Source organism: Phyllopteryx taeniolatus, chromosome 6 (genome assembly GCF_024500385.1).
Source record: "Phyllopteryx taeniolatus isolate TA_2022b chromosome 6, UOR_Ptae_1.2, whole genome shotgun sequence".
In the NCBI taxonomy this organism is placed as follows: Eukaryota; Metazoa; Chordata; class Actinopteri; order Syngnathiformes; family Syngnathidae; genus Phyllopteryx; species Phyllopteryx taeniolatus.
Window position 1 is genome coordinate 13431711 of NC_084507.1, and position 12964 is coordinate 13444674.

Sequence of the window (12964 nt, forward strand, 5' to 3'; positions counted from 1 at the left end):
GCTAACTTATATGTCTGGTGCTCGGACCCGAGCAATAAACATTACAGTGGCTGGGTTTTTAAGATTGATATTACCAGTGATGGGAGTCACCTATGACGAATGTGCTGGAGCCAGTAGACTAAGCAGGAATTGGACTAGCTAAAGGAATAAATCTGTTATGCGTCTGAACAGGCTCTCTGCGGTTATCTAGCCGCTTGGGGCTAATGCTAACAGGGCCAGTAGGGCGGCTACAACCTACACTATCAGGTGTGCCCGCCACGTCTACAGTTACCAAACTATTCTGCTCTAGTTCGCGGACATGTTCCTCTAGCAGGGAAAGCCTCTAAAGGAGTAGGGTGCAAGTGGTGCATGAGTCCATTGTTTTGTCCATTGGTTATTTTGGTCTGAGTTTTGGAGACGAAATCTGTGGGATAGCCATAGAGCCTCGCTAATGTCCGACTATAGTGCGGCTGGGGCTAGTAGCCTCAAAAGCGGGGCTACTGCGCTCTCAAAAATTCAAAATAGTCTAAAAAGTAAAAATGAAGGTAAAAGTGAAACCTAAAAATGTAAGTAGACAAGGGGAAAGTGTTCAGAGTTCGTCTCTCAGACGCGCAGTGTCGCGGGACTGGAACAGTGTCTGGAGCGGACGACCAATAGTGTGGACTGAATGGGAGAGAGTCCTGTGGCATTATGGCTTCTCTTGTTAAATAGCTAAACGTCTCGTCAACATGGCCGCAGAAGGATCTTCTTCTTTCCGTTGCCTGTGGTGGGTGTTTCCATTTCTCGTGTGCTCATATGCAGCTGCCTGCTCTCCTTTTTTTTTATCAGTTTATTTTTGAAAGGGGACAATGCAATTTCATAAAACACATGAAGTACACATGGTTAAAAAAGCCAGAATTAGCCAGAAGGCTAGTTTTCATCTGTAGTCCCCTGGCCATGATGTAAAAAAGCAGTAAAATACATCTACAAGACAATATAATACAGGATACATAATCAAACTATACTATTAAGAGAGAATAAAACCATAATTTTTTTGATCATAACAAAAAGACAACATAACATACTTGTCTTTTAGTGTTGGCAGCTATAGGTGTTAACTAGCCACATTTTCAGTTTTTTTCTGAAGGCCTTGTATGTTGTAAGCAGTTTAACCTCCTCAGGTACTGAGTTCCACTCACCAGCGCTCCTCACTGACCAGGCTGACTTACTGAAAGTGCTCCTGCGCAGAGGAATGAGACAGTCACCTCTGACAGAGCCTCGAGTGACACGCTCAGAGCTGTTTCTTTGGCTGATGAACTCAGCCAGAGGAGCTGGGGCCAAATCATGCAGTACTTTATAAATCAAATTTAAATCTGCAAATATGTGAAGACGGTCCCAGTTTAAAAGACTGTATTTTTTAAAAATTGCACAGTGATGATAGTGCCTTGGTTTTTTATCCATCACTTTAATTACTTGTTTGTACAAAACTTCCAATGGTAATGTAGTAGCAGAAATTGTTCAACAGCCACCATTTGCCTGCAGTTTAACTGAACTTTTTTCTCTCTCGCTCTTTCTCTCTCTCTCGCTCTCTCTCTTTCACACACGCACACAAACAAACTTCTTATTTTTATCACTATTTCCCTATCAATATTATTAGCAACCATGTTTCAAGTTGTTAAACCTCTCCCTGGAACCACTATAATGGTTGCTATTAGCACGTGCAAATTTTAACTGACCTTGTTTCTGCAACGACTCGAGAATCGCATCGCTCCCATACTGAATCAAATCGTAACGAATCGTTCCGCCATTAAAGATACCGTTTTTGAATCAAATTGCTTCCTGTGTATCTAGATATGGATCAGATCGGCCTCATGCCAGAGATTCCCAACCCGAGTTATTACTATATGTTCTTATAGAGTACAATCCTGTAGTGTGATATTTTACTAATTTAAAAAAAAAAAAAAAAAAAAAAAGCGCTACAAATTTTTTGGTTGATGTTTATTGTAGGGCTGGAACAGATTAATGGAATTTTCATTCATTTCAACGGGGAAAGATGAGTTGAGGTACGAGTGTTTTGAGTTCCTGGCGTGGTCATGGAATGTGAATTAAACTCGTCAAGTCATCACTCTAATTTGCAAGGGTTAACTTTTTCTTGCTTCTGTATTCTATTCTCTGGCTCTTTTTCTTTTCACACCCCTCATTAAGGCCGCTCCTTCATTTGGAATAAGTGTTGCAAAAAGCGAAAGATAAAACAAAACAAAACAAAAAAACAGCCAATGAAAAAAGTTAGTTCTTGATACTCGCTGAACTGGCGATGTCTTGTGAGATTCGCTAGTCTCGTCTGACATCATCCATGAAGGGGGTTAAAACTCCAAACTCTAAGGTTCTGTAAGACTTAAGAGCATAGAAGTCAAACTCAGACCTGGGGGCCAAATTTGGCCCACGATGTAATTATATTTGGCCCGGAAGACCATATTAAATGTGTATTAGAGCTGGCCCGCCAGAATGTAGCACATGCGCCACCAATGTTACAAATCCCAGAATGCTTTGCTCGTGTGTTGGCCCATCAGTCTGGACCGACAAGCGCACCTTCCCTTTCTGTTGCAGTCGTTACCAACTATGCTTCCAGTCTCCTATCGCAAATGTACACTTCCTCTTCCCAAAAATGGCCAAAACGAAGATAGAAAACAGTTAACTTCCAAGACAGGTGGGAGGCATATTACCTGTTCACTAAAGTAAAAAACAGACCTGTTTGTCGTGTGCGGAGCAACGTGGCTGTAACAAAGAATATAACATTTGAATTAACGTTTTTTTGAATGCTTTATCAGCTCCTAGGCAGGGACTGTTAATAGTTTGAGGTTTGGATTTTTATTGAAGGACATTCTTATTTGTTTTGGGTTGTTTTGTTGTTGGCCTTTAAAAAATGATTTACAGTGGGTACGGAAAATATTCAGACCCCCTTAAATTTTTCACTTTTTTTTTATATTGCAGCCATTTGCTAATATCATTTAAGTTCATTTTTTTTCTACATTAATGTACACACAGCACCCCATATTGACAGAAAAAAATGGATTGTTGAGATTTTTGCAGATTTATTAAAGAAAAACTGAAATATCACACAGCCACAAGTATTCAGACCCTTCCTCAGTATTTAGTAGAAACACCCTTTTGAGCTATTACAACCATGAGTCTTTTTGAGAATGATGCAACAATTTTTTTCACACCTGGATTTGGGGATTATTTGCCATTCCTCCTTGCAGATCCTCTCCAGTTCTGTCAGGTTGGATGGTGAACGTTGGTGGACAGCCATTTTCAGGTCTCTCCAGAGATGCTCAATTGGGTTTAAGTCAGGGCTCTTTCTGGGCCATTCAAAAAAAAGTCACGGAGTTGTTCTCAAGCCACTCCTTCGGTATTTTAGCTGTGTGCTTAGGGTCATTGTCTTTTTTGAAGGTGAACCTTCGGCCCAGTCTGAGGTGCTGAGCACTCTGGAGAAGGTTTTCATCCAGGATTTCCCTGTACTTGGCTGCATTCATCTTTTCTTCGGTTCCCTGTCCCTGCAGCTGAAAAACACACCCACAGCATGATTCTGCCACCACCATGGTTCACTGTTGGGACTGTATTGGACAGGTGATGAGCAGTGCCTGGTTTTCTCCACACATACAACTTAGAATTAAGGCCAACAATTTATATATTGGTCTCATCAGACCAGAGAATCTTATTTGTCACCATCTTGAAGTCCTTCAGGTGTTTTTTTAGCAAACTCCATACGGGCTTTCATGTGTCTTGCACTGAGAAGAGGCTTCCGTAGAGCTACTCTGCCATAAAGCCCCGACTGGTGGAGGGCTGCAGTGATGGTTGACTTTCTAGAACTTTCACCCATCTCCCGACTGCATCTCTGGAGCTCAGCCACAGTGATCTTTGGGTTCTTCTTTACCTATCTCACCAAGGATCTTCCCCAATTGCTGTTTGGCCGGACGGCCAGCTCTAGGAAGGGTTCTGATCGTCCCAAACGTCTTCCATCTCAGGATTATGGAGGCCACTGTGCTCTTAGGAACCTTAAGTGCAGCAGAATATTTTTGTAACCTTGGCCAGATCTGTGCCTTGCCACAATTCTGTCTCTTCAGGCAGTTCCTTTGACCTCATGATTCTCATTTTCTCTGACATGCACTGTGAGCTGTAAGGTCTTATGTAGACAGGGTGTGGCTTTCCTAATAAAGTCCAGTCAGTATAATCAAACACAGCTGGACTCCAATTAAGGTGTAGAACCATCTTAAGGATGATCAGAAGAAATGGAGAGCACCCGAGTTAAATATGAGTGTCACAGCAAAGGGTCTGAACACTTATGGCTGTGTGATATTTCAGTTTTTCTTTTTTAATAAATCAGCAAAAATTTCAACAAGTAAGTTTTTTTTTCTGTCAATATGGGGTGCTGTGTGTACATGGAGTAAAAAATGAATTTAAATGATTTTAACAAATGGCTGCAATATAATAAAGAGTGAAACTTTTAAGGGGGTATGAAAACTTTCCGTACCCACTGTACATAAAAAAGAGAGGTAGTTGAAGATAGATAAATAGAAGATAGAGAGACAGACCAATTCATGTTATCTATTTAAATACAAAATAGCAGACAAATACCACTGATGTCTTTTATAATAGTTATAAATGTTTATAATATTAAAGTTTGTTTATTCCAGATTCAGTGTTTAGGCAAAATGTAAGTTTGTTGTCAATGATAAACTTTAACGCTACATTTCTGCAGAAAAGGGAAACATGCACATCGCCATGATTTTTCATTAAATATTGAGTTTGGCCCGCGACGTTGTCCCAATTTTAAATTTTGGCCCACCGTGAATTTGAGTTTGACACCCCTGCTTTAGAGGCACATCCTTCCTAAACTTCATGGCCAAATTCTGAATTGTACGACCTGATGCGGATATGACATTAGAGGTTCCACTGTAATGTTTTCCATCAAGCATAAATCAGAATCTTAATTCTGAATTTTTAGCTCCAGCCAAGACAAAAGCTGCAACCAAGTCCAAGATTGTTGAAGAGTTTGCAGTAAGTCTCATACAAATGTTTATGCGTTCTTTACTGTCCTTAGATAGATCCAAAAGTTTTGGTTCTCTGTTGCTGTGTCTTTTAGCCCAACTCACTTATAGAGCAGCTGTCAGGATACAAGCAAGCAGTCACAGAAGAGGACTTCAGGGAGAAGCAGCTTGCAGCTCTCAGGCTGGACATTTGCAGTGCTGAGGCTCACAAGAGGCTGAAAGGTTAGAATCCATCCATCCCTTCTCTGAAACGCATATGCTCACAAGGGTTGCTGGTGCCCTGGCGCCTGTCCTGACTTTGGGCAATAGACAGGGTACACCCTGAACTGGTTGCCAGCAAATTGCAGGGCACACATAAACTACAACCATTTCCACTCACATTCACACCTACTGACAAACTCCATCTAATCAATTTCAATCGCTTAAATGTCATGTCTTAAATGGCTATTGGTCGGTTGTGGCTCAGTTGGTAGAGCGGGTCGTCCAGTAACCGAAGGGTCACCGGTTCAAATCCTGCGTCCGACTGTCTGTATGTCGAAGTGTCCTTGGGCAAGACACTGAACCCTAATTTGCTCCCAGTGGGCCTGGCAGCGCCTTGCATGGCAGCAGCTGCCCATTGGTGTATGAATGTCTGTGTGAATGGGTGAATGTGAGGCTTTATAAAGCACTTTGGGCAATGTGATGATGTACATTAAGTGCAATCCATTTACCATTTTATCAGACAAGGCAGGAGGGAACAAGTTTGCTAAAGACTTTGAGGATGGCAGTCAGAAGCTGCAAGAGTTTGTCGGCTTTCTGGAGGAGGAGTTGAAGACGGGGCCCCCCCTGCTGGACGCTTTGGGAAACGCAGACATCTTCTACGAGATGCAGTACAAGGAGGTCAAGATTGTGGCTAATGTAAGTGTGCATTCTTGGTCTGTTTTAAGTTATGAGGGCCTGAGGATGTAGTGCACATAGTGTTTCATAGTATGTATATTAGGGTATATTAGTGTCCCGATCCGATTTTTGAGATCGGAAATCGGTCCGATGTCAGCACAAAAAACGAGTGTTGGATTAGATCGGAATGGATTTAAAATCTCAGATTTTACCACTCTTACATAAGCAGTCAATTCCATGCTTAGGTCCAGCACTTTTATCCAGCAGCGCCCGGATGGCATGCAGAGCCCACATGATCAAAATAACAGGTTGCTGAGGTGCTAACATGGTAGCAAGGAGTAAGAGTGAATGTTGCTTGCTTAGTTATTGACACTCCATTTGAAGTTCACTGAAAAACAAAACTCAAATAACTAAAGAATTAGACCTATTGAATGTTTAAATACATGACAGACCTTTTGTTCACTAAAATGGCTAGCTCAAAGCTAACACACAATGAATGAAAAACACCATTGATGAGATAACAAAAATTAGCATTGAATTTGTGGCACTAATATCGCTCAAAATAATGAATATTTGTACACAAATGCTATATGAACCCATACAAACAGACAATATAAACAATACTCTCTGACATATTCTTCAAACACTGTGAAAAACAAGTTATATTAGCAATAATCAATAATGACTTTTACTTTTTTTTTTTTTTTTTTTTACTGCAAGTGCGTGCTCATTGTGTGCACCACACTGCCCCTCAGAGTTCAAGATGTGCATAGCAGGAACAGCGATCCCAACAACGCACACAAAGAGACAGCTAAGCACCTGGAGCCTCACTACATGATTCCTATTCGCCACGACAACATTGTTAATAAAACTAAAGAAGAAGTTCAAAAGTATATTGCCGTACATGTGGAGAAAGCAACTGCTCTTCCAACCATATACTGACAGTAAAAAAATAACGGAATAGAACTTTAATTGTTATATTGCACTTTATAAGTACAGTGCAACCTCGATAGAACGGACTAATAGGGGCGGGGAGTTGTCCAATATATAACCGATTTTTCATTACATTGAAGCACTTGTTTTTATTTTTATGCCATATGCACCCATATTACAGTACAGTACAGAATTATTGTTTTGTAGGTTTTTTTCATGGCCTAAAACACCCATTACAGTACAAAGTTGTAAATATAAAAAAAGTTGGAAAATGTTGTTACATTTTTTTCCAAACTTACCACGCTGGTCGGTGTGCTTTGTTATGGTGACATTGTTGACGTACAGTACTCATCAAAGGTGAGTCGCTTTCATGAGCTGTACCAAAAATAGCATGTTCCACACTCCAGAGACTTGCTTTGTATTCCTCAGTTAACACTGTCGCCATCGCTCGCTCTCTCTCTCTCTCTCTCGCTCTCTCTCTCGCTCTCTCTCTCTCGCTCTCTCTCGCTCTCTCTCTCTCTCTCTCTCTCTCTCTCTCTCTCTCTCTCTTGCTGTGCAGAGAGCAATGTTCTATGGCAGTTTAAGTGACAAATGACAAACTATTTTTGGACACATTGTTCATTCCCGACGGTCCCTTTTATCCGGTTGTTCATTCCCGACGGTCTGTTTTATCTAAGTCCACTGTATAATTTGTCTTTATTTATTGAGGTTAGTTTTCCATGTAGTATGTATGTTTAAGTTAAGCAGTGGTTATGTTACAATTAAAATTTTTATTTATTTATTTATATTTTTATTTTTGGGTTTATTTCTCCTTACCCTCCATGACTGATTTGATGATCGCGCATTTGGTATGAATAATTAACCCACAATGCATTGCGTGTTTAACACGCCAGTAAAACTGTATTCTTAATGTGTAAATAAAAACGTAAGAACAATCAAATCCACTTTTTACTAAGGAAAATAAAAATAGTGTGACGACAGTGAAATCATGCATTTCTTTGCACTTTTTGGGTACTGCACTGTCACTGTGCATTGTAGAATCAACAGTCACATCCCAATCGCTTTCTTCTATTCGTTGGAAAAAGGGGTGGTCTCGGTTAAATGCGTCTGCACACTTGGACTGCTCTTTGTTTCAATCACCAGCTACAAGTAACTGTTTGTTGAGAGACATTGATGATGCAAAAGTAACTATTGTTGGATTGAAGAAATAACTGTAGTCTAATTACTTTCCTGGAAAAGTAATGCGTTACTTTGCTCGTTAATTAAAATGGCAGATTTTTGGAGTTGATTCACTTTGTAATCACTTACTTACTTTGTAATTACTGGGCGTCGCTGTTGGTAACTAATCATCCATCCATTTTCTGAGCCGCTTCTCCTCACTAGGGTCACGGGCGTGCTGGAGCCTATCCCAGCTATCATCGGGCAGGAGGCGGGGTACACCCTGAACTGGTTTCCAGCCAATCGGAGGGCACATAGAAACAAACAACCATTTGCACTCATGCCTACGGGCAATTTAGAGTCTCCAATGAATGCATGTTTTTGGGATGTGGGAGGAAACCGGAGTGCCCGGAGAAAACCCACGCAGGTACGGGGAGAACATGCAAACTCCACACAGGCGGGGCCGGGGATTGAACGCGGGTTCTCAGAACTGTGAGGCTGACGCTCTAACCAGTCGTCCACCGTGCCGCGTAACTAATCATTATATTGACAATCTAGCAGGCGGCAACACCATCACTGTAAAGACACCACTTGAGCGCGATGTCCTTGTCTGTGATGAGAAAATACTTTTGCATGCATGGTAAACTGTAACTCAAGGAGCTAATCTGTTTACTTTGTACCTGTTATGTCACCATCATGATTTACGGGCTTGGAGGGAACTTTTTATGATACCTTCCTTCCTGCTGTTAGCTGCTGATGTTATCAGTAATGTTTTTGTGCTAACTGAACATACGTTGCACCAAAAAGGGGACACTAAATATGGTCTGAACAATAATTACAACTTTTAAACAGTAATGTTTACCATTTGAAATGTTATCACGGCTTAAGGTTAACCATAAATCGTTTCATATCTTGTCATTTCCATCTATGGTATGTGTGAGTATATACAGTATATAATAAATGAGGATGTCCGGTGGAATACATTGTGGTCATCTATGACTGTCTAATTCAAGTCTTTTATTCATGACATTGTATGACAACCATGGCAATGTTTTCTGTGCATTTGGACAGGCGTACAGTGCTTTTGCCAACCGCGTGGCCGTTCTCAAAAGGAAACTGGACTCCCTCAAGTCGACTCTACCTGGGCCTGAAGACTCACCCATCCCCTCCCCCTCTGAAGACGCCCCCTCCCCTACCGGCTCAGACTCCCCTTTGCTGGCGATGGGTGCCGCCAGAGCACAGGTGGACCCGGAGCTGGATGGCAAGGCCATGGATGAAGGGGACCTGCAGAGTGACAGCAGAGAGGACATAGATGTGTCTGACGAAGAGGAGCGTTCTTCTTCAACAGCTGGTCAGCCCACACAAAAGTTGTTAGCTTGCGCTGTCATGCTTTGAAGTAACGGTAATGCATCTTTGAAAAAATATTTCTCCATTACTTGCATGAGCAGGTGACAAGGCAGGTGAGATCTCTCCTGCAGACTCCAAGCTTCCAACCACACCTACCAAAGCTTCAAAGACTCACACCGCTGTCAGCGTAACCCCAGCCACACCTACTTCTACCTCTCAAACTCCATCCACCCCTCTGGGAGTCAACATGGCCAAGGTGGACCTGGGAAAGATCAGCTCCATCCTCAGCTCACTCACGGCTGCTATGAAGAACACAGGTGGGTGCAAGAATACTGTATGACAGTATTTTGAAATTCTTATACTGGATTACGTACACACACCTACTGTATATGACTTAGGGTATTATATAACAGTAGTGTTCCCTGCTGTATTGCAGAATTCTGCAGTGTATAATAAGTCTTTGTTTTTTACTCTGGCTGTGCGATTATGGTCAAAAGAATAATCCCATTTGTTTTTATCAATATTGTAATCATGATTATTCTTAAAAAAAAAAAACTGTGTTTTTCTTGCACTACTTTTCAACAGACTATGTAACAGTTTTCAGTGCAAAATTAATCTTGAAATCATACATGCAAATCAGTCGCCTTTCGGCGAAATTCACCGTTTGAACGTCGTCATAGGCTGTTTTGTACTCCTTGAACGCTGGCAGCTAGATCCATTCCACGCATCCACCATCCACACACAGATGAAATTGTGAATATTACTCTGCGGCGGACTAATATGCGAGCGCATTGGCTTGAGGTTCCGCCTGTGCGCTTGGGACCTGCTTTGGATAAGTCACAGGAGTTTATGAGACCAGAAAAAACACTTCCACCGCTTCTGCTGTTAAGAAGTAACGGTACTTTTACACCGTTACAATGATCTACATGTCGGTCGCTACTTTTATTTATCAATTATTGCTTATCAACTATTTTGTGCGCGAGACTACGACTTCGACTTCCGCATTGAGCGCTGTTTGTTCCAATCCAATTTAAGCACTAGTGACGTTTAAGTCTAGTTCACCAATCAAACAACACAAGCAAGTCACATGACCTCACACGACGTCTTTTGTTCGGCTTCCCGGGCATAGATAAGCCAGCCCGGTTGATCGTCGTGCCTAAGTGGCCACCATTTTGGGAAGGTCGTTGTTACCATGCAACGGCACGCAACTGTAGTTTACATTTAGACAAACAACAGCTTTCATGTATTGTATTTGTCTGGCACTTTCTGCCCAAATGTTGATATTTCAGCTCACTTATAACTTGAGAAAACACTGTGCACTTTGTTTTTTTGTAGTTTTGACTGTGCATACACACACAGCAACATTGGAATTTGTACATTCAGATTTTATTTATATATATATATATATATATATATATATATTAATTGATGTTCATACTTTTTACTCTCACTCAAGTAATTTTTTGGAGGACTTCTATTTACTTTTACTTGAGTCACATTATTGTCAAGCAACAGTGCTCTTACTTGAGCACAATATTTGGCTACTCTACCCACCTCTGGAGCACACGTCCTCTCTTGCTACTCTTACGTTTAAGCAACATTTTTGCTCATCAGATTAGCCAGTGTTGTATTTTCGCGTTGAGGTGCTGTGACGTCGTGGTCCTGGTTGTGGTCTCAGCGGAACCGCGAAGCACACATAGAAACAAACAACCATTCGCACTCACAGTCATGCCAACGGGCAATTTAGAGTCTCCAATTAATGCATGTTTTTGGGATGTGGGAGGAAACCGGAGTGCCCGGAGAAAACCCACACAGGCACGGGGAGAACATGCAAACTCCACACAGGCGGGGACGGGGATTGAACCCCGCACCTCAGAACTGTGAGGCTGACGCTCTAACCAGTCGGCTACCGTGCCGCCTGATAGATAACAATAACAACATTTGAACTTTACCAAGGGCTAACTGAATAAATATGCTATTACAATTTGCAATCACAAATTGTAACTTCATGGAAACAAATAGTTTATGCAGAAAACGCAATAACATTAAGGCTGTAAGCACTGACTTTTCATGTGAAAATCTCTGTCAAAATAGTGAATTGGCAAGGGTAAATGCGTGTCCGTTGTTCTACTTGACCATTGGTCAGTCATGTAGTCACAAACTGCAAAGAATTTGACATTTGTGATTTCCCTCTCTATTTACTCTTGACTTTTTTTCATTGGAGTCAGGCCAGCCTAGAACTTGAAGTCAAGGCAGCCGCAACGATTGTTAATAGTGTCTTACCGTGACATGCCGCCTCTCCGCCAACGTGCTCAGAGGGCCAACTTCAAAATAAAAGCTTAATTTATTACTACATTGGATATCAATGCCATTTTCGGCTTTTTGAAGTTGGCCACAGAGCGCAGCCCTTAATGAAGCCTTAACCATACGCTTGCCCCCTGGTGGCTGGCTGACTATGCGGGCACTGCTGCAAATGAAGCACTTCTCATATGCAGCAGTGCACACATTTTAAATGTAAAAAAATCGCAGATGATCAGGCTCATTTAATCGTGGTGGCTAAAAACGCGATCATGGTAAAAATTTGATTAATTGTTCAGCCCTACTAGATACACAGGTTAAGGTTTGATTCAAAAGCGATATCTTTATGGGCGGAACAATACGATTCAGTTCAGTATGGGAACGATACGATTATTCGATACGATTCGATTTGGTGCAGAAACTATGCGATAGTCAACATTTGTTGATGTAGACGTTAATCATAAAGCACCTTGATTTGACTTTTTTTTGTTGTTGTTTGTTTTTTGTGTGTCCTGTTCGGTCAAGCAGAATGGAGGATCTGTTTCCCTTTTATGCCGAAACAGTTTTACTCTGTCACAGTGGGGTTTTTAAACTGCTGCTGTGGTTTCTTAGTGTTATAATTGATATTTATTGAGAATCAGAGTCTATCAGTCGAACAGAACAAAGTTTCTAGAGGGGAGTGAGAGACGGAGACAAAAGACAAGGTACTAATTGTAAACAAGATGAGAAAAGTAAATCATTACATATCTATAAACATGCAACATTAGATATGAGTGTTGTATGGGGGAGTAGTGCTACACCCTGTGAGGGAAGGACAAGATTGGACAGGAGAAGAAGCATGCAAGGCAATGGTCGTGAACCCGGCTGGACAACTCAAGTGTGGTGGGAGTGACTATGTAAATTCCAAGTTTATAGGAGGTGAGTGTGAGTGAGGAGATACCCAGGATTATTTGTCCCAATAAGTGAGTGGCCCCACGCCCAGCGAAAAAGTCCCAGGACTGTGTGCCTGTGGACACATGCAAGTGAATTGAGACAGTTTCGCATGCACAATGACTGACAGAAGTGTCCAGCCCGCAGGGGACCACTCAGCCCCCCAACGAGAAGAAGGAAGAGGGGACCGCAGCGGGACGCAAGGAACGGAGAGAAGAGGAGGAAGCAGGCCCGAGGAGTGACAGGGGGGCCCCACCGCCCTCACCAGTAGCCAGAGCGTGGGACCCAGCACCCACGGAACATGTGCGAGTCACCATCACACCATCAATGCTCTCCGGGAGGTCAATCCAAATCAGTTTATTGCTGCTTTTATTTTATTGTATTGAAGAAAGTTTCCGATTGTTGTTTGGAATTCT

General features: G+C 41.9%; 1 protein-coding gene across 1 annotated transcript in view; it reads left to right on the forward strand.

Moving 5' to 3' along the window:
* The window catches only part of LOC133479146 (regulation of nuclear pre-mRNA domain-containing protein 2-like), a 42685-nt gene that overhangs the window by 22061 nt on the left and 7660 nt on the right, over positions 1-12964 (forward strand). Inside the window, exons 6-10 of the mRNA XM_061775711.1 lie at positions 4970-5016; positions 5102-5228; positions 5728-5903; positions 9045-9324; positions 9422-9637. Coding sequence (XP_061631695.1) covers positions 4970-5016; positions 5102-5228; positions 5728-5903; positions 9045-9324; positions 9422-9637 — 846 coding nt within the window. The remainder of the gene's footprint in view (positions 1-4969; positions 5017-5101; positions 5229-5727; positions 5904-9044; positions 9325-9421; positions 9638-12964) is intronic.